Source organism: Triticum aestivum, chromosome 2D (genome assembly GCF_018294505.1).
Source record: "Triticum aestivum cultivar Chinese Spring chromosome 2D, IWGSC CS RefSeq v2.1, whole genome shotgun sequence".
NCBI classification, from domain to species: domain Eukaryota; kingdom Viridiplantae; phylum Streptophyta; class Magnoliopsida; order Poales; family Poaceae; genus Triticum; species Triticum aestivum.
This window is the reverse complement of record NC_057799.1, coordinates 626,858,919-626,879,911: the sequence shown is the minus strand read 5'-3', so window position 1 is coordinate 626,879,911 and position 20,993 is coordinate 626,858,919. Positions and strand designations below refer to the sequence as shown.

At 43.9% G+C, this 20,993-nt stretch overlaps 2 protein-coding genes across 2 annotated transcripts; both read right to left on the bottom strand.

The window, feature by feature from the left end:
* Window positions 1-777: 777 nt before the first annotated feature.
* On the bottom strand, window positions 778-4,627 carry LOC123055119 (geraniol 8-hydroxylase). The gene is made up of 2 exons (XM_044479055.1): window positions 3,737-4,627; window positions 778-1,501 (listed from the first exon to the last, which is right to left on the bottom strand). The coding sequence occupies exons 1-2, from the start codon at window positions 4,625-4,627 to the stop codon at window positions 860-862; spliced, it is 1,533 nt and encodes a 510-aa protein (XP_044334990.1). The 3' UTR covers window positions 778-859.
* Window positions 4,628-17,964: 13,337 nt separating this feature from the next.
* LOC123050553 (geraniol 8-hydroxylase) lies at window positions 17,965-20,033 on the bottom strand. Its single transcript, XM_044473330.1, has 2 exons — window positions 19,112-20,033; window positions 17,965-18,679 (listed from the first exon to the last, which is right to left on the bottom strand). Exons 1-2 carry the CDS (start codon window positions 20,003-20,005, stop codon window positions 18,074-18,076), a joined length of 1,500 nt encoding a protein of 499 aa, XP_044329265.1. The 5' UTR covers window positions 20,006-20,033; the 3' UTR covers window positions 17,965-18,073.
* Window positions 20,034-20,993: the final 960 nt, after the last annotated feature.

Sequence of the window (20,993 nt, the reverse complement as noted above, 5' to 3'; positions counted from 1 at the left end):
AAACAGATGCAAAGTGCAAGTTAATTTTCGAATCACTAGGCAATCGGGTGATCACACAAATCTGGGTGCCCGAGGATGTATGTGCCACAGATTGCCTCTCAACAATAACCCTGATTTTTATTTGGTCACTACCACAAATCTGGGTGCCCGTAAGCAATGAACTTTGGAGATTATTGAAAGATGTTGGTGGCATGTTGGTGTTTGTGATTGTTGTGCGGTTTACTATTAAAAGGAGAACGAAAAGATGTGGAGAGATTTGCAAGATGTAGAAGTTGGAGAATCTTAAGTGAACATGGTATTGTCGTTTTGTAGTATGTAGTTAGTTCATGGCGGTATCCACTTTATTCTCTTTCTTTTCATGTGCAATTATTTTGTTTATTCTGTTATTTGAAGAAGCACTTTGACCTTGTGTATTTCTGTCCATCACCATCCAAAAGCATCATAGTCTAGTTGACATCCTAATGTTGTATCTGCACGTCACCATCACCGTCCCAAAGTAGCCTGGTTGATCGCCTGATCTATTATGATGTGGATGTAAACTTTGTTTTTTTTGTATACTTTCATGGTCAAAGATCTGAAATCTATGCAATATGCTTTGTTTGTTTTTTGCATCTGAAAATGTGTCAGTTTGGTTGATATTGTCAAAAGACCTGAAATTGACTTGACCATGATCATATTTAATTTGCCAGCGCATTTTTTAAAAATTGATTTGAATATCAAAATTTTGAATTTTGTGTGAAAATTAGTGGATAATGAAGGTGCAAAAGGCTTGAACTCTGAGAGAATATCAAATTCGTCACATAAGTAAGGATATAAATTACATGGCTCATACATTTGAATTATTACACATTAACAACATCTAAACCACTCTTAAAAATGGTTCCTTTTCTTTTCCTCTAATCGGTGTTGCCATAGCATAAAGGGGCACGGCCTTCACTAGTGTCAGGCCAAACTGATCTTCCATATCAATCCCATTCCGTTCCAGCTCAATGGGAAGACTCCAGTTAAATTGGTTTAACATGGAAGCGAGCATCACATGCACCATCCTAATTGCCAAAGCCATTCCAGGGCAGATTCGACGCCCCGCACCAAATGGAAGGAGCTCAAAATCTACACCCTTAAAGTCAATTGCCGAACCCAAGAACCTCTCAGGCATAAACTTCTCAGGTTCTTTCCATACATCTTTATCTCGACCTATCGCCCATACATTTATGAACACGCGTGAACCTTTAGGTATTGTGTAACCGGCTATTTTGACTGTCATCTCAGGTTGTCGTGGCAACAAGAGTGGAGCTGGAGGGTGGAGTCGAAAAGTCTCTTTTATGACAGCTTGGAGATAGGGCAATCGAACAATGTCAGCTTCTTCAATGTTTCTTCTAGAGCCGATAACTTGTGCAAGCTCATCACAAACCTTAGCCATTGATGATGGGTTTCGAAGAAGCTCAGCCATTGCCCATTCCACTGTGCTAGAGCTTGTGTCACTACCAGCAGCAAACAAATCCTGACATACAAATATAATTTTAGATGAATATAGTCTAGTAAATGAAGCTATTTACTAAACAAGTATCATACAAAGTACAATGTATTATTTGTTGAATGTGGTATAGAAGAATCACCATTGCTTTAAAACTGCACATTGCGTTACTATATGGATGAATCATATATGCAATGATAATTCACTCATATGTAACATGATATTTGATATTCATCTCGTTGCATTATTGTACAAGAAGCTATATATTGTTCTTGACCCAATATTTCCCTTTTCACTCACCGATGATGAAGTGCAATCTTACGAGAGCTATGATGGAAATTTTGGAAATTCAACAAAAATGCAATGCGACTGGTTTGAAACAACGAAAAAACATAAGAACTTGAGTTTTAGATGATTTAGTTCTTAGAAAGGAAATCCGTACTTAGTTTTAGATGATTTGGTCCTTTGTAACATATGAATAGCATGTCATGATTCCAATAAAATTCCCATGCCGATACTATTATATAGGAATTTTAGAGACATATTTATGTGTATTCAAATGGTAATTCTGAAGTTATTAGTGTTCATGTTTCCGGTAGCATACTAGAGTGGATGCCATTATAATTATTGTGCTACCATGTTGTCGTGTTTCTAAACTTCTAGATATATATAGTACAGGGGCTCAAAGAATAAAATGGACACCATCAGTGTGGATCCATATATGTTGAAATGGTATAATTAGTAAAACAATATTTGAAGTGCTCTCTCAAAAGATGCCTATTTTAGAATGGTACATCCTGCGTCTTTGTTTTTTTATCATTGTTTGTGTGGTTTGGTCCACTTCTAGTTCAAAGGGTATTATTGTATTATAGAGTGGTGACAGCATATTTATTTGGCTTATAGTTTCACCACGCTCCTGAGCTACGGGTCTTAATTTTTTTCCTAAAACAAACTCTAAAACATTTGATGTTACGAAAACACTAACGCGCACACGTATGGCAACATTGCAACTCGCCCACACGCCTGGATCACCGTCCAGTTAAGTTTGCACGAATCTTGACACACCGAGGCAGTTTTCACGTGCCACGTAGGACAAGGCCGGTGTGTGGGCGTTGGAGAGGTCGCCCACACGTCCCACAGCACGCGGTTGCCAGCTGTGCTGTGTGGGCGAACTAGTTTCTGCCCACACATCCACCCCCTAGTCCACGCGTGTGTGGGCGAACTGCTTTTCGCCCACATGACAGTCGTACGTTGTTGGATGGCAACTGCAGTTGTGCGTACATGGCAACTAGGTAAACACAAATGGCAACTATGATTCGTTTGCTAGACGGCAACTGCAGTTGCGCGTACGTGGCAATCAGGTAAACATACATGGCAACTGTGATTAAGCACACGTGGCAACTAGGTAAACACATGGCAACTATTGTTTGACCATATGTGGCAAGTAGTTAATCACACACGACAACTATAGTTTGATGACATGCGACAACTACCATAGACATGGCAACTATAGTTAATCAAAACAGAGAGAGTTGCCATGCTTTTACAACCATATTTGCCATCCCGGATAACTACATCTGCCATCCTGGATGGCAACTAAATCGTCATCCCGCGGGTACCTATTATAGCTGCGCCAGGACGTGTGGGCATATTTGCTTCGTGCCACACGCGCGGGATGGGGGTGAGTAGTACTTGTTGGGCGTGTGGCACGAAGTGGCTGCGTCCACACGTGTGGGCAATTCTACTGTTCGCCTACACACTGCCCGTGTGGGCTGCCCCCTGCTCATGCCACACACGGTATGTGGGCGAATGCCTATTATGTCACACGTGTGGTGGATATGGGCGTCCTTAATGTTATTGGTAGTAGTAGATGATTAACATGCAGATCCACAATAAAATTTGTTCTAGGCAAAGAGAAATAAGGAACCGAAAAAAATGACCATCAATAAAAACAAATTGGCTACTATATAATCTGCATCAGGTTTTGTTTTTATTTTTGATCTAAAGAGTCAAAATTGGTTATTGAAATAGCTATCTCGATCACAATTATTATTTTTGACCACCATTTGTTTGATCCCCGGGAGAGGCTCGATCAGCAAGGCTGGCCATGTGCTTTGATTCCCGGCTGGCTCATGTGCGGTTCATGGAATCAATCAAAGGGTATACTAATATATATCGAGTGTACTAATTTTGATCTTTTACTAGATATGAGTTGAAACTGAAACACCACCTGCAATCGCAAAGAAGAAAGTTGCGTGTTACCGTGAACTGCGAACGTAGCGTGTCACGGTCGAGCAGGTCCTTGCCGTCGTCACGCGCCGCCACGTCCAGCAGCACGTCGAGGTAGTCGTTTTTCCTGGGCTGGCCGGCGTCGCGGCCGCGCAGCCTCTGGTCCACCTCGGCGTCGAACACGGCGTGCAGCCGCGCAAAGATCCGCGCCAGGCGCCGGCGCATGCCCTGCAGGTCCGCCGGCGCGAGCACCGGGAAGAAGTCGGACACGTTGGGGGTCCCCAAGCCTTCCATCATGGCCGTGATCACCTGTTGGAAGTCCTCGGAGCGGCCGTGGTCGTCGAGGCTCGTGAGGTCGATGGAGAAGATGGTGCGGGAGATAAGGTTCAGGCTCGTCGTGAAGGCCACGCGGCCGACGTTCACCGCCATGCCCTCGCGCGCCAGCCGCGCGACGTGGTCCGTGAGCACCCTCACCTTGTCGCTCCGGAGGTGGTGGAGCGCATCAAGCCGGTGCGGCGCGAAGAGCTCCGTGGCCATGATCTTCCGGAGCGCGCGCCACCTCGGCCCGGGGGGCAGCCAGGCTACGCCCGCCGCGTGCTTGCCGGTGGCGTCAGGCACGGACCGGGTGGCGAGCACGGAATCATGCCTCTGCAGGAACTCCCGGGCCATGGCGGGGGAGGAGACGACCACCGTGGTGACCGCGCCGAGGCGGACGGACATGAGCGGACCGTGGATCTTGGCTAGGTGGGCGAGGGAGCGGTGCGGCTTGTCGCCGAGAAGGTGGAGACTGCCGATGAGCGGCAGTGGGCGGGGCCCCGGCGGGAGGCCGGAGCGCGCGTGCGCGAGGAGGTTGAGAAGGTACAAGGAGAGGAGCGAGATGACGAGCCATGCTAGCCACGGCGCAAGTACAGCCATGGCCACCATTGCTTCAGTTGTACAGTTCGGCGTACAAGTACAACACATGAAACACTAAATAGAAGATAAACTGAAAAATCATAGTCAAAGTTCTGTTTTCGACAATCAGCTATATATCTATCTAAAATCCTTATACTCCATTTCTTTCAGAATAGTACTCCCTCCGTGTCATTACTATAAATGCTATTACAACCGATATGTGATGAAGAAGTATTGAAAATTCTGATTTAAGTACCTACTTGCTTTGTTCTAAATTATAATTGTATTCATTTTTTTATAAGTCAAGCTTATCTAGAACGCTGAATTTGTACCATTAAATCCATCATGACATATATTTTAATATTTCATTTAATTAATAGTGTAGATGTTGACATTTTTTTATATTTTTGTTAAACTTTATAGAGTCTGGCTTATGAAAATTTTAGAACACCTCATATTCATGGAGGGTGTAAAACCGATAATACTACACCTACGTAACTTTTACGCAGCTTTACGTAATTCTTCCAACCAATTAATCCCCCCCCCCCCCCCCCCCCCCCAAGATTTTCATTAAGAACCCCCCACGTTGGACATCCCATTAGCTTACGTACCTTCTTTACGTAGGTCTAGCATTGCCCGTGTAAAACTTTATAGTTACAATAACCGATTTTAAAAATTATCCTATATATGATAAAAATTACGTCCAACGTCCACAACATCAAATTGTTATAAAATAGTACTCTGTAGGCTTAATGAAAATAAATTGCATCACATATCAACATAGCACAACAAGCTATCTTCTGAAGCAAGGTGGCATCTTTTTCTAGTGGCATTGACAGGGAATCCGATTTGTTATTTTTCTGGCCACTTGCCAGGCACTACACATGCCTCCAATTATTGTGAAGAGTCTCCATCAGATCACACAATCCACTATTGAAGAATGGGCATGAGACTCTGCGCAACCAACTAGGGTTTTCTTGTTTGAGAGTGCTTGGTAGGGCGCCGTCATGGAGTTTGACATTCGGGCGGTGGTTCACACGTGCTACTCCGTCGCTGAGCAGCTGGCCGCCGCAGCCGACTAGAAGAAGACACGTGCACATTCTCTCACTAACGTTTTTCCTTTCGAATCGACACATGCTTTATCAATTACTCAGGAGGATGACAATGAATCGGAATACATCCGAGAAGAAAGGAGGGAGTATATTTACCCAAACACATCTTTATGATCATCATTAGCCTGTTTTGCATATCTATGTGCAGTGTCATTTGCTTTTCGGTTGATATGTACTCCTCCGTTTCTTTTTACTTTGCATATAAAATTTGGTCAAAGTCAAACTAACAAACTTTGACCAAATTTATATAAAAAATAGCAACATCTACAATACTAAAGTTATACGGTATGCAAGTTAATTTCATAATGCATCTATTGATTTCATATTGTGAATATTGATATTTTTTCCTATGTGACCAAATTTTATATGCAGACTAAAAAAAACGGAGGGAGTATAAGAGAAAATAATTCAAACGCAGCTCCCATGTCCTAAATCCCATAACATATCGATGAGATGCCAGCCTGTTCAAAGTCGCCTATGTGATCACCCGAACAACCTCTAGAGAATCATTCTCAACAGCGATCTTGTGGAGCCGCAAACTGAGTGCTAGACGGATGCCATCTCGGATTGCATGTGTGGTTAGGGCATCTCTAACCAACCCCTTAAAATTTTGAGCACGATAGGGCCAAGTATCTTTTAGAGGACTACATTTGCTCCTTAAAAAATGGTCGTTTCTAAGCCATCCCCAATACTTAGCGGAGTAAAAGAAATTGAGTGTCAAAAATACAAATTTGGTGCACACAAACACAAATTTGGTTCAAACTACTACATAAACTTACGAATACGAAATTCAGTGCATATATTTTACATACATATTTTAGATAAGTTAACCAACGTTTAGGCTAGAGCTTACAAAACTACTTGCTATCCAACCCATTCTCATGCCTCCTGCAATCCGCTCTACTCAGTCCTCCGATCATGGGATCGGGGCCAGAGTAGTCGTCGCCGTCGTTGTTGTTGGAGAGGTCGATAACCACTGTCCTCACTGCCGCGTACTCCTCGTACAGCTGGCGCTCCGCCTCGACGTGCTCTAGGTAGTGACGGCAGAGCTCTGACTTGCAGACATTGTCGAATTCATGCGCTCGCGGGCCTCCCGGTTTTCCAGCCTCTCACATGAGGTGGCAACCTGGGCGTCGACCGGTTCCAATGGCGGCAGGCCAGCGGGGAAGTTGCAGTTGCCGACGGCGCCGTAGAGATGCACCAACTTGATATCGTCTGTGCATGGCCTTCTGCATCGAGTGGAAGGAGCAAAGCAAGTAGTACTTCCCGGTGTTGTGGTCATATATCTTGGCCACTAATGTCCCCCACTGCTGCCGCCGCACGCCGATTTAATTTGGCTCCATCGGCAGCGACGACATGTCGGGGATGTGGGATGCGCTGGCATGGCGAACCTCGTCATGGCGTGGATCCATGGGCCGATGTAATCCATTTTGTCCCTGATTTTTCAAAATAACATTCAACTCATCCTCGCTTTTTACCTCCTCTTTGATCGACTTGCACAATCACTAGTACCTATTGGTGAAAACAAGATAAAAATCAACTCCATTGCAAATCACACACACAAAAAGCGCCAATTGAGCAAAGTCATCCAACAATCCCGTACACAAATACATAGGGTTGGAAGGCCTTGCCACAACCCATTGCCTTAGTGAATAACTCACACATGACGATTGGATCGCAAGAAGAAATCATTGAAGACGGCATAAAGATGAATGATTGATTGATGAATAGTCTTTTACAATATTTGCCAATTTCGATGCGCCGGTTACAATTATAGCTAATTCAAGAGAATGGCTACGGTAGCGATGGTGGTGATGGGTCTGGAGATGATTGGGAAATGGATGCGGCTAGAGTTTGTGAATGGCTATTGGTTGCGTTTTGTGGTGTTTCCTAATGCATCTATTGCATATTAGACCTGAGCCCTTTATAAAGTGTGCTTGGTTGGACATCACAGAGCTCCTAGCGAGCGCCCTCTTACAAGGCATCGTCCTTTGCTCTGTTGCCTTCCTGGGGACCCCATTTTTCTTGGCTTGGCTTGACTCCCACACTTGGTGTTTCCTTCCGTGTGATTATTTTATTTTATGTTTGGGTCCATTTCTTGTAGAAACACATTAAACAAAAGGATTTTAAATTTCTTGCATTCATTACTCATTATTGGAAATATCGAACTGATTCTCTCAGATATTCTGGGATTATCCGATTGAAACAATGGTGAAATGGGTGAAAAAATATCACCCATCAATCAAGAATTACTTTTCATCACAGTTAACAGGGTTTCAACAATCAACTCAACTTCTATAAAACACAAGCAAACTTATGGTCAAGATTTAGTGTGAAACCGTAACTATAGTTTTTATTTGGGTCCTAGCACAATGTCAATGCGTTGCTATGGAGTCTTAAAAAATATTAAAAGTTAAACCGCCATTTTTAGATTGTGTTATCTTTGTGCCATTCATAGTTACAAGGAGTATGAAAAGACGTGGCGAGACTTGCATGTGATGAATGAAACTTGGAGAATCTTAAGTGGCCGAGGTATTGGCCTTTGGCAATATGTGGTCAGTGAAGGAAATATGCCCTAGAGGCAATAATAAAGTATTATTTATTTCCTTATATCATGATAAATGTTTATTATTCATGCTAGAATTGTATTAACCGGAAACATAATACATGTGTGAATACATAGACAAACAGAGTGTCACTAGTATGCCTCTACTTGACTAGCTCGTTAATCAAAGATGGTTATGTTTCCTAGCCATAGACATGAGTTGTCATTTGATTAACGGGATCACCTCATTAGGAGAATGACGTGATTGACTTGACCCATTCCGTTAGCTTAGCACCCGATCGTTTAGTATGTTGCTATTGCTTTCTTCATGACTCATACATGTTCCTATGACTATGAGATTATGCAACTCCCGTTTACCGGAGGAACACTTTATGTGCTACCAAACGTCACAACGTAAATGGGTGATTATAAAGGTGCTCTACAGGTGTCTCCAAAGGTACTTGTCGGGTTGGCGTATTTCGAGATTAGGATTTGTCACTCCGATTGTCGGAGAGGTATCTCTGGGCCCACTCGGTAATGCACATCACTATAAGCCTTGCAAGCATTGTGACTAATGAGATAGTTGCGGGATGATGTATTACGGAACGAGTAAAGAGACTTGCCGGTAACGAGATTGAACTAGGTATCGAGATACCGACAATCGAATCTCGGGCAAGTAACATACCGATGACAAAGGGAACAACGTATGTTGTTATGCGGTCTGATCGATAAAGATCTTCGTAGAATATGTGGAAGCCAATATGGGCATCCAGGTCCCGCTATTGGTTATTGACCGGAGAGGTGTCTCGGTCATGTCTACATAGTTCTCGAACCCGAAGGGTCCGCACGCTTAACGTTACGATGACAGTTTTATTGAGTTTTGATGTACCGAAGGAGTTCGGAGTCCCGGATGAGATCGGGGACATGACGAGGAGTCTCGAAATGGCCGAGACGTAAAGATCGATATATTGGACGACTATATTCGGACTTTGGAAAGGTTCCGAGTGATTCGGGTATTTTTCGGAGTACCGGAGAGTTACGGGAATTCGTATTGGGCCTTAATGGGCCATATGGGAAAGGAGAGAAAAGCCTCAAAAGGTGGCAGCGCCCCTCCCCATGGTGTGGTCCGAATTGGACTAGGGAAGGGGGGCGCCCCCTTCCTTCTTTCTCCTTCTCCCTTCCCTTCTCCTATTCCAACAAGGAAAGGAGGAGTCCTACTCCCGGTGGGAGTAGGACTCCCCCTTCTGGCGCGCCTCTCCTCCCAAGGCCGGCGGCCTCCCCCTTGCTCCTTTATATACGGGGGCAGGGGGCACCCCAGAGACAAAACAATTGATCCTTGAGATCTCTTAGCCGTGTGCGGTGCCCACCTCCACCAAATTACACCTCGATAATACCGTTGCGGAGCTTAGGCGAAGCCCTGCGTCGGTGGAACATCATCATCGTCACCACACCGTCGTGCTGACGAAACTCTCCCTCAACACTCGGCTGGATCGGAGTTCGAGGGACGTCATCGAGCTGAACGTGTGTAGAACTCGGAGCTGTCGTGCGTTCGGTACTTGATCGGTCGGATCGTGAAGACGTTCGACTACATCAACCGCGTTATGATAACGCTTCCGCTGTCGGTCTACGAGGGTACGTAGACAACACTCTCCCCTCTCATTGCTATGCATCACCATGATCTTGCGTGTGCGTAGTAATTTTTTTGAAATTACTACGTTCCCCAACAGTGGTATCAGAGCCAGGTTTTATGCGTTGATGCTATGCACGAGTAGAACACAAGTGAGTAGTGGGCGATATAAGTCATACTGCTTACCAGCATGTCATACTTTGGTTCAGCGGTATTGTGAGATGAAGCGGCCCGGACCGACATTACGCGTACGCTTACGCGAGACTGGTTTCACCGTTCGGAGCACTCGTTGCTTAAAGGTGACTGGCGGGTGTCTGTCTCTCTCACTTTAGTTGAACCGAGTGTGACTACGCCCGGTCCTTGCGAAGATTAAAACAGCACCAACTTGACAAACTATCGTTGTGGTTTTGATGCGTAGGTAAGAACGGTTCTTGCTAAGCCCGTAGCAGCCACGTAAAATATGCAACAACAAAGTAGAGGACGTCTAACTTGTTTTTGCAGGGCATGTTGTGATGTGATATGGTCAAGACATGATGTGATATAATGTGTTGTATGAGATGATCATGTTTTGTAACCGAGTTATCGGCAACTGGCAGGAGCCATATGGTTGTCGCTTTATTGTATGAGATGCAATCGCCATGTAATAGTTTTACTTTATCACTAAGCGGTAGCGATAGTCGTAAAAGCAATAAGTTGGCGAGACGACAACGATACTACGATGGAGATCAAGGTGTCGAGCCGGTGACGATGGTGATCATGACGGTGCTTCGGAGATGGAGATCACGAGCACGGTGCTTCGGAGATGGAGATCACAAGCACAAGATGATGATGGCCATATCATATCACTTATATTGATTGCATGTGATGTTAATCCTTTATGCATCTTATCTTGCTTTGATTGACGGTAGCATTATAAGATGATCTCTCACTAAAATTTCAAGATAAAAGTGTTCTCCCTGAGTATGCACCGTTGCGAAAGTTCTTCGTGCTGAGACACCACGTGATGATCCGGTGTGATAGGCTCTACGTTCAAATACGACGGGTGCAAAACAGTTGCACACGCGGAATACTCAGGTTAAACTTGACGAGCCTAGCATATGCAGATATGGCCTCGGAACACGGAGACCGAAAGGTCGAGCGTGAATCATATGGTAGATATGATCAACATAGTGATGTTCACCATTGAAACTACTCCATCTCACGTGATGATCGGACATGGTTTAGTTGATTTGGATCACGTAATCACTTAGATGATTAGAGGGATATCTATCTAAGTGGGAGCTCTTAAGTAATATGATTAATTGAACTTAAATTTATCATGAACTTAGTCCTGATAGTATTTTGCAAATTATGTTGTAGATCAATAGCTCGCGTTGTTGCTTCCCTGTGTTTATTTTTGATATGTTCCTATAGAAAATTATGTTGAAAGATGTTAGTAGCAAAGATGCAGATTGGATCCGTGATCTGAGGATTATCCTCATTGCTGCACAGAAAAATTATGTCCTTGATGCACCGCTAGGTGACAGACCTATTGCAGGAGCAGATGCAGACGTTATGAACGTTTGGCTAGCTCAATATGATGACTACTTGATAGTTTAGTGCACCATGCTTAACGGATTAGAATCGGGACTTCAAAGACGTTTTGAACGTCATGGACCATATGAGATGTTCCAGGAGTTGAAGTTAATATTTCAAACAAATACCCGAGTTGAGAGATATGTAGTCTCCAACAAGTTCTATAGCTAAAAGATTGAGGAGAATCGCTCAACTAGTGAGCATGTGCTCAGATTGTCTGGGTACTACAATCGCTTGAATCAAGTGGGAGTTAATCTTGCAGATAAAATAGTGATTGACAGAATTCTCTAGTCACCATCACCAAGTTAGTAGAACTTCGTGATGAACTATAGTATGTAAGGGATGATGAAAGTAATTCCCGAGCTCTTCGCGGTGCTGAAATCGACGAAGGTAGAAATCAAGAAAGAGCATCAAGTGTTGATGGTTAACAAGACACACTAGTTTCAAGAAAAGGGCAAAGGGAAGAAGGGGAACTTCAAAAAGAACGGCAAGCAAGTTGCTACTCAAGTGAAGAAGCCCAAGTCTGTACCTAAGCCTGAGACTAAGTGCTTCTACTGCAAAGGGACTGGTCACTGGAGGCGAAACTACCCCAACTATTTGATGGATAAGAAGAATGGCAAAGTGAACAAAGGTATATTGGATATACATGTTATTGATGTGTACTTTACTAGTGTTTATAGCAACCCCTCGGTATCTGATACTGGTTCAGTTGCTAAGAGTAGTAACTCGAAACGGGAGTTGCAGAATAAACAGAGACTAGTAAAAGGCGAGGTGACGATGTGTGTTGGAAGTAGTTCCAAGATTGATATGATCATCATCGCACACTCCCTGTACTTTCGGGATTAGTGTTGAAACTAAATAAGTGTTATTTGGTTTTTGCGTTGAGCATGAATATGATTTGATCATGTTTTTTTTGCAATACGGTTATTCATTTAAGTTAGAGAACAATTGTTGTTCTGTTTAGATGAATAAAAACTTTCTATGGTCATACACACCAACGAAAATGGTTTGTTGGATCTCGATCATAATGATACACATAATCATAATATTGAAGCCAAAAGATGCAAAGTTAATAATGATAGTGCAACTTATTTGTGGCACTGCCGTTTTGGTCATATTGGTGTAAAGCGCGTGAAGAAACTCCATACTGATGGGATTTTGGAATCACTTGATTATGAATCACTTGATACTTGCGAACCGTGCCTCATGGGCAAGATGACTAAAATGCCGTTCTCCGGAACTATGGAGAGAGCAACAGATTTGTTGGAAATCATACATACAGATGTATGTGGTCCGATGAATATTGAGGCTCGTGGCGGATATCGTTATTTTCTCACCTTCACAGATGATTTGAGCAGATATAGGTATATCTACTTAATGAAACATAAGTCTGAAACATTTGAAAAGTTCAAAGAATTTCAGAGTGAAGTGGAAAATCATCGTAACAAGAAAAATAAAGTTTCTATGATCTGGTCGTAGAAAAGAGTATTTGAGTTATGAGTTTGGCCTTCAGTTAAAACAATGTGAAATAGTTTCACTACTCACGCCACCTGGAACACCACAGCATAATGGTGTGTCCGAACGTCATAATCGTACTTTATTGGATATAGTGCAATCTATGATGTCTCTTACCAATTTACCACTATCGTTTTGGGGTTATGCATTAGAGACAGCTACATTCACGTTAAATAGGGCACCATCAAAATCCATTGAGACGACGCCTTATGAACTGTGGTTTGGCAAGAAACCAAAGTTGTCGTTTCTTAAAGTTTGGGGTTGCGATGCTTATGTGAAAAAGTTTCATCTTGATAAGCTCAAACCCAAATCGGAGAAATGTGTCTTCATAGGATACCCAAAGGAGACTGTTGGGTACACCTTCTATCACAGATCCGAAGGCAAGACATTCGTTGCTAAGAATGGATCCTTTCTAGAGAAGGAGTTTCTCTCGAAAGAAGTGAGTGGGAGGAAAGTAGAACTTGATGAGGTAACTGTACCTGCTCCCTTATTGGAAAGTAGTTCATCATAGAAATCTGTTCCTGTGACTTCTACACCAATTAGTGAGGAAGTTAATGATGTTGATCATGTAACTTCAGATCAAGTTACTACCAAACCTCGTAGGTAAACCAGAGTAAGATCCGCACCAGAGTGGTACGGTAATCCTGTTCTGGAGGTTATGTTACTAGACCATGACAAACCTACGAACTATGAAGAAGCGATGGTGAGCCCAGATTCCGCAAAATGGCTTGAGGCCATGAAATCTGAGATGAGATCCATGTATGAGAACAAAGTGTGGACTTTGGTTGACTTGCCCGATGATCGGCAAGCAATTGAGAATAAATGGATCTTCAAGAGGAAGACAGACGCTGATAGTAGTGTTACTATCTACAAAGCTAGAATTGTCGCAAAAAGGTTTTCGACAAGTTCAAAGTGTTGACTACGATGAGAGTTTCTCACTCGTATCTATGCTTAAGTCTGTCCGAATCATGTTAGCAACTGCCGCATTTTATGAAACCTGGCAAATGGATAAACAAAACTACATTCCTTAATGGATTTATTAAAGAAGAGTTGTATATGATGCAACCAGAAGGTTTTGTCAATCCTAAAGGTGCTAACAAAATATGCAAGCTCCAGCGATCCATCTATAGACTGGTGTAAGCACCTCAGAGTTGGAATATACGCTTTGATAAGTTGAGCAAAGCATATAGTTTTATACAGACTTGCGGTGAAGCCTGTATTTACAAGAAAGTGAGTGGGAGCACTACAGCATTTCTGATAAGTATATGTGAATGACATATTGTTGCTCGGAAATAATGTAGAATTATTCTGCAAAGCATAAAGGAGTGTTTGAAAGAAGTTTTTCAAAGAAAGACCTCGGTGAAGCTGCTTACATATTGAGCATCAAGATCTATAGAGATAGATCAAGACGCTTGATAAGTTTTTTCAATGAGTACATACCTTAACGAGATTTTGAAGTAGTTCAAAATAGAACAGTCAAAGAAAGAGTTCTTGCCTGTGTTACAAGGTGTGAAATTGAGTAAGACTCAAAGCCCGACCACGGCAGAAGATAGAAAGAGAATGAAAGTCATTCCCTATGCCTCGGCCATAGGTTCAATAAAGTATGCCATGCTGTGTACCAGATCTATTGTATACCCTACACTGATTTTGGCAAGGGAGTACAATAGTGATCTAGGAGTAGATCACTGGACAGCGGTCAAAATTATCCTTAGTGGAATAAGGATATGTTTCTCGATTATGGAAGTGACAAAAGGTTCGTCGTAAAGGGTTACGTCGATGCAAGTTTTGACAGTAATCTAGATGACTCTAAGTCTCGGTCTAGATACATATTGAAAGTGGGAGCAATTAGCTAGAGTAGCTCCGTGCAGAGCATTGTAGACATAGAAATTTGCAAAATACTTACGGATCTGAATGTGACAGACCCGTTGAACTAAAATTATCTCACAATCAAAACATGATCACACCTTAGTACTCTCTGGGTGTTAATCACATAGCGATGTGAACTAGATTATTGACTCTAGTAAACCCTTTGAGTGTTGGTCACATAGAGATGTGAACTATGGGTGTTAATCACATGGTGATGTGAATTATTGATGTTAAATCACATGGCGATGTGAACTAGATTATTGACTCTAGTGCAAGTGGGAGACTGAAGGAAATATGCCCTAGAGGCAATAATAAAGTATTATTTATTTCCTTATATCATGATAAATGTTTATTATTCATGCTAGAATTGTATTAACCGGAAACATAATACATGTGTGAATACATAGACAAACAGAGTGTCACTAGTATGCCTCTACTTGACTAGCTCATTAATCAAAGATGGTTATGTTTCCTAGCCATAGACATGAGTTGTCATTTGATTAACGGGATCACCTCATTAGGAGAATGACGTGATTGAATTGACCCATTCCGTTAGCTTAGCACCCGATCGTTTAGTATGTTGCTATTGCTTTCTTCATGACTCATACATGTTCCTATGACTATGAGATTATGCAACTCCCGTTTACCGGAGGAGAACTTTGTGTGCTACCAAACGTCACAACGTAAATGGGTGATTATAAAGGTGCTCTACAGGTGTCTCCAAAGGTACTTGTTGGGTTGGCGTATTTCGAGATTAGGATTTGTCACTCCGATTGTCGGAGAGGTATCTCTGGGCCCACTCGGTAATGCACATCACTATAAGCCTTGCAAGCATTGTGACTAATGAGATAGTTGCGGGATGATGTATTACGGAACGAGTAAAGAGACTTGCCGGTAACGAGATTGAACTAGGTATCGAGATACCGACGATCGAATCTCGGGCAAGTAACATACCGATGACAAAGGGAACAACGTATGTTGTTATGCGGTCTGACCGATAAAGATCTTCGTAGAATATGTGGGAGCCAATATGGGCATCCAGGTCCCGCTATTGGTTATTGACCGGAGAGGTGTCTCGGTCATGTCTACATAGTTCTCGAACCCGAAGGGTCCGCACGCTTAACGTTACGATGACAGTTTTATTGAGTTTTGATGTACCGAAGGAGTTCGGAGTCCCGGATGAGATCGGGGACATGACGAGGAGTCTCGAAATGGCCGAGACGTAAAGATCGATATATTGGACGACTATATTCGGACTTCGGAAAGGTTCCGAGTGATTCGGGTATTTTTCGGAGTACCGGAGAGTTACGGGAATTCGTATTGGGCCTTAATGGGCCATACGGGAAAGGAGAGAAAAGCCTCAAAAGGTGGCAGCGCCCCTCCCCATGGTGTGGTCCGAATTGGACTAGGGAAGGGGGGCGCCCCCTTCCTTCTTTCTCCTTCTCCCTTCCCTTCTCCTATTCCAACAAGGAAAGGAGGAGTCCTACTCCCGGTGGGAGTAGGACTCCCCCTTCTGGCGCGCCTCTCCTCCCTAGGCCGGCGGCCTCCCCCTTGCTCCTTTATATACGGGGGCAGGGGGGCACCCCAGAGACAAAACAATTGATCCTTGAGATCTCTTAGCCGTGTGCGATGCCCCCCTCCACCAAATTACACATCGATAATACCGTTGTGGAGCTTAGGCGAAGCCCTGCGTCGGTGGAACATCATCATCGTCACCACACCATCGTGCTGACGAAACTCTCCCTCAACACTCGGCTGGATCGGAGTTCGAGGGACGTCATCGAGCTGAACGTGTGTAGAACTCGGAGGTGCCGTGCGTTCGGTACTTGATCGGTCGGATCGTGAAGACGTTCGACTACATCAACCGCGTTATGATAACGCTTCCGCTGTCGGTCTACGAGGGTACGTAGACAACACTCTCCCCTCTCGTTGCTATGCATCACCATGATCTTGCGTGTGCGTAGGAATTTTTTTGAAATTACTACGTTCCCCAACAGTCAGTTCATGACAATATTCACCTTATTCTTCTTCTTTTTCCTCAAGTGTGGTTACTTGGTTCATCTGTTATTTAAGCACTTTAACATTGCGTATCTTTGTCCATCACCATACAAAATAATTCTAGTGGATCTCACTCCCTAATATATTATCTTGACGTCATCATCACCATCCAAAAAGCATTGTTGTCTAGTTGATCGCCTAATAAGATGGAGCGGAAACGAACGACACTAAGTGCCGTGAAATTTGTTTTCATATTTTTCCCGCAAATGGGAATGAAAATGAAATCCCCAAAAGTGAATACGGAAACAAATACGACCAAAAAAATTCAGAGAGAAAACGGTTCAGAGCAGATACAAAATCAGATGTTTGCGCGAATAAAAAACCCTTGAACAATTGAGAAAATCACATGAAAACTAGCAAAATATTTCAAAAACTATGACTAGAACATCTTTCGATGACTCCTAAGCTGGTGTCATAACTCATAAACCAGCCGCACCGCATGGAGGCTCCTGGACTTGAGGATTATGTTAGGTATTAGTGTTGTCCTTTTGGCCATAGTATGAGTTTTGTTGAGTGTTGGATTGAGTCTTAATATAGCCATGGTAAAAAAGAAACATTTCATATTCATGGAAACGGATATTGCATTTCCGTGGTTGTTCCACAGGAAAATGCCATTTCTTTACTGTTTCTTCATAAGAAATTCCATTATTGTTTTGCAATCTTCCTATTTTGTTTCCTATTTTTCTCTCTGTTTCCCTTTTTGGGGGAAATCCAGAAAGTTTATGCTCTGTTTTCATCCCTAGACATCACTGTCACCATCCGAAAGCACTATAGCCTATTTGACCACCAAATATATTATCCTGACATCACGGTCACAATCCAAAAGCGAAATTTGTTTCTTCATATATTTCCTGGTCAAAGATCTGGAATTTGTTCGTTTTCTATACACTAAAATTTGGAAATTTGGTTTATATTGTCAAGATCCAAAATTGGCTTGTCAATGCTTCTAGTTTGCCACCGTGGTTTTCCGTATTAGGTTTGAATATCAAAAAATTTAAAATTTGTGCTTGCTCATGTTTTTGGCAAAAATCATTGACTAATGAAGGTATGAAAGGTCTATACTCTGAGAGAATATGAAAAGTTTCACATAAATATTGGTATAAATTACAAGGCTCATACATTTACATTATTACACATGAACAACACCATTCTCAACAATGTTGCATTTTGTTATTGGCTCAAATGGGTGTTGCTATAATACAAAGGGGCACGACCTTTGCTAGTGTCAGGCCAAACTGATCTTCCATATTAATCCCATCCCGTTCCAGCTCAACAGGGAGACTCCATTTAAATTGATTTAACAATGAAGCGAGCATCACATGCACCATCCTAATTGCCAATGCCATTCCAGGGCAGAGCCGACGCCCAGCACCAAATGGAAGGAGCTCAAAATCCACACCCCGAAAATCAATCGTGGAACCCAAGAACCTCTCCGGCATAAACTTCTCAGGTTCAATCCATACATCTTTATCTCGACCTATCGCCCATACGTTGATGAACACGCGTGAACCTTTAGGTATTGTGCAACCTGCTATTTTGACTGTCGTCTCTGGTTGGCGTGGCAACAAGAGTGGAGCGGGAGGGTGGAGTCGAAAAGTCTCTTTTATGACTGCTTGGAGATAGGGCAAACGAGAAATATCAGCTTCTTCAATGTTTCTTCTTGAGCCGATAACTTGTGCGAGCTCGTCGCAAACCATAGCCATTGATGATGGGTTTTGGAGAAGCTCTGTCATTGCCCATTCCACTGTGCTAGAGCTTGTGTCACTACCGGCAGCAAACAAGTCCTAACATGCAAATATAATATTACATGAATATAGTCTAGTAAATGTGGCTATTAAGATAAACTAAACAAGCATCATGGAGAGTACACTGGATCATTTGCTAAATGTGCTATAAAAGAATCAAATTTGTTTTGAACTGCACATTGGTATGGATGCATCATATATGCAATAATTCATTCATTCTAACAAGCATCATATATGCAAATTGGTTACTTAACAATCTGTATCAAGTTCTAATTTCAATTTCCTGATCTAAAATTCAAAGTTGGATATGAAATTTGTGCCACGTTATAGTTACTATCTCGATGCAAAAGTTTGGCTGGCCATGTGGCACCATTTGTTTGATGCCCTGGCCATGTGCTTTGATCCCCGGCCGGCTCATCTCATGTGCGGTCTATTGGAATCAAAGAGTAATTAAGAAAGTTGTACGTTTACCGTAAAGTGTGAGCGCAGTGTCTCACGGTCGAGCAGGTCCTTGCCATCCTCACGCGCCGCCACATCGAGCAGCACGTCGAGGAAGTCGTTCTTCCTGGGCTGGCCGGCGTCGCGGCCGTGCAGCCTCTGGTCCACCTCGGCGTCGAACACGGCGTGCAGCCGCGCGAAGAGCCGCGCCAGCCGCCGGCGCATGCCCTGCAGGTCGGCCGGCGCGAGCACCGGGAAGAAATCCGACAAGTTCGGGGTCCCCAGACCTTCCATGATGGCCGTGATCACTTCCTGGAACTCCTTGGAACTGCTCATGTCGTCGAGGCTGGTGAGGTCGATGGAGAAGATGGTGCGGGAGATAAGGTTCAGGCTCGTCGTGAAGGCCACGCGTCCGATGTTCACCGCCGTGCCCTCGCGCGCCAGCCGCGCGACGTGGTCCGTGAGCTCCCTCACCTTGTCGCTCCGGAGGTGGTGGAGCGCGTCGAGCCGGTGCGGCGCGAAGAGCTCCGTGGCCATCATCTTGCGGAGCGCGCGCCACTTGGGCGCCGGGGGCAGCCAGGGAACGGAGCCCGCCGCGTGCTTGCCGGTGGCGTCTGGCACGGACCGGGTGGCGAGCACAGAGTCATGCTTCTGCAGGAACTCCCGGGCCATGGCGGGTGAGGACACGACCACAGTGGTGACCGCGCCGAGGCGGATTGACATGAGCGGGCCGTGGATCTTGGCTAGGCGGGCGAGCGAGCGGTGCGGCTTGTCGCCGAGGAGGTGGAGGCTGCCGATGAGCGGCAGTGGGCGGGGGCCCGGCGGGAGGCCGGAACGCGCGTGGGCGAGGAGGTTGAGGAGATAGAAGGAGAGGAGAGACACAACGAGCCATGCTAGCCAGGGCACAAGCACAACCACGGTCACCATTGCTTCTTTGTGCAGTTCGGCGTGCGGCGCGAGGAGATTAATAGTACTCGAAGCTAGTGGTCAAAGCTGTTTTGGAGACTATTTTTTCTTAAAAGGCCTCAGAAACTATTATGTATTCAAACTAGAACATCGTCACTTGCTTCTAAATGAAGGGAGTATCACAGATCATTATATACATAACTTTATAGAAAAGTAAAATACATTCAAAATTCCAGGGTGCTGAAATCTTTTTACTCATGCATCCATCTACGACGTGTCTTGAGCAAATCTCAATGTCGCCTTTGGGCCTCCGCTTCCATGAAGCAAACTTTTTAAAACCTACAAGACCAGGAGATGCCGACGGCCGCAATCTACGAAGCACGTCGCTGGTCCGAGGAACACCGAGGGTGGAAATTATGAAGACCACGAGAACCGGCTGAATCAAAACAAACCTAAACCAACCAATTCCCGAAAGCACTTCACATGCCCTCTGCAGTCGAAAAACACACAAACAAAATCAAAATTATTCCTACCTGGGCAACCCTTGCTTGGGCACCCCAAATTATGACCACGAATGTTCACTAGTTAGTAATATTCTTTATGAACTTAATGAAAAATTGCATCACATATTGACATGTCACAACCGGGCTACCCTTTGAAGCAAGGTGGGATCTTTTTCTGTTGGCATGATAGGGAAACCGAGTTGTTATATTTCTAGCAGGGCGCTGCACATGCCACATGCTTCCTTTTATTGTGGAGAGTCTCCGCCGAATTACACAGTCCACTACTAAAGTATGGGCATGGGACTCGTGCACAACCAACCAAGTTTTTCTTGTTGGAGTGCGCCGTCGCTGAGTTTGACATTCACGGTGCTATACACACGTACTGCTCCGTCGCTGTGTACCACACACACCGGCTACTGGTGCAGATGGTGCAAGCCGCCGATGCCAACTACAGAAACACACGAAATGCTTTAAATGGTAGACGCATAATTAGACATCTTCATATA

Bases quoted from the DNA above. Each gene is read 5' to 3' on its own strand.
- LOC123055119 (XM_044479055.1), bottom strand. From the start codon at position 4,627: ATGGTGGCCATGGCTGTACTTGCGCCGTGGCTAGCATGGCTCGTCATC. The intron at 1,502-3,736 runs GTAACACGCAAC...TTTGTATGTCAG, and splicing joins CGCTACGTTCGCAGTTCACG to GATTTGTTTGCTGCTGGTAG.
- LOC123050553 (XM_044473330.1), bottom strand. From the start codon at position 20,005: ATGGTGACCGTGGTTGTGCTTGTGCCCTGGCTAGCATGGCTCGTTGTG. The intron at 18,680-19,111 runs GTAAACGTACAA...TTTGCATGTTAG, and splicing joins CACTGCGCTCACACTTTACG to GACTTGTTTGCTGCCGGTAG.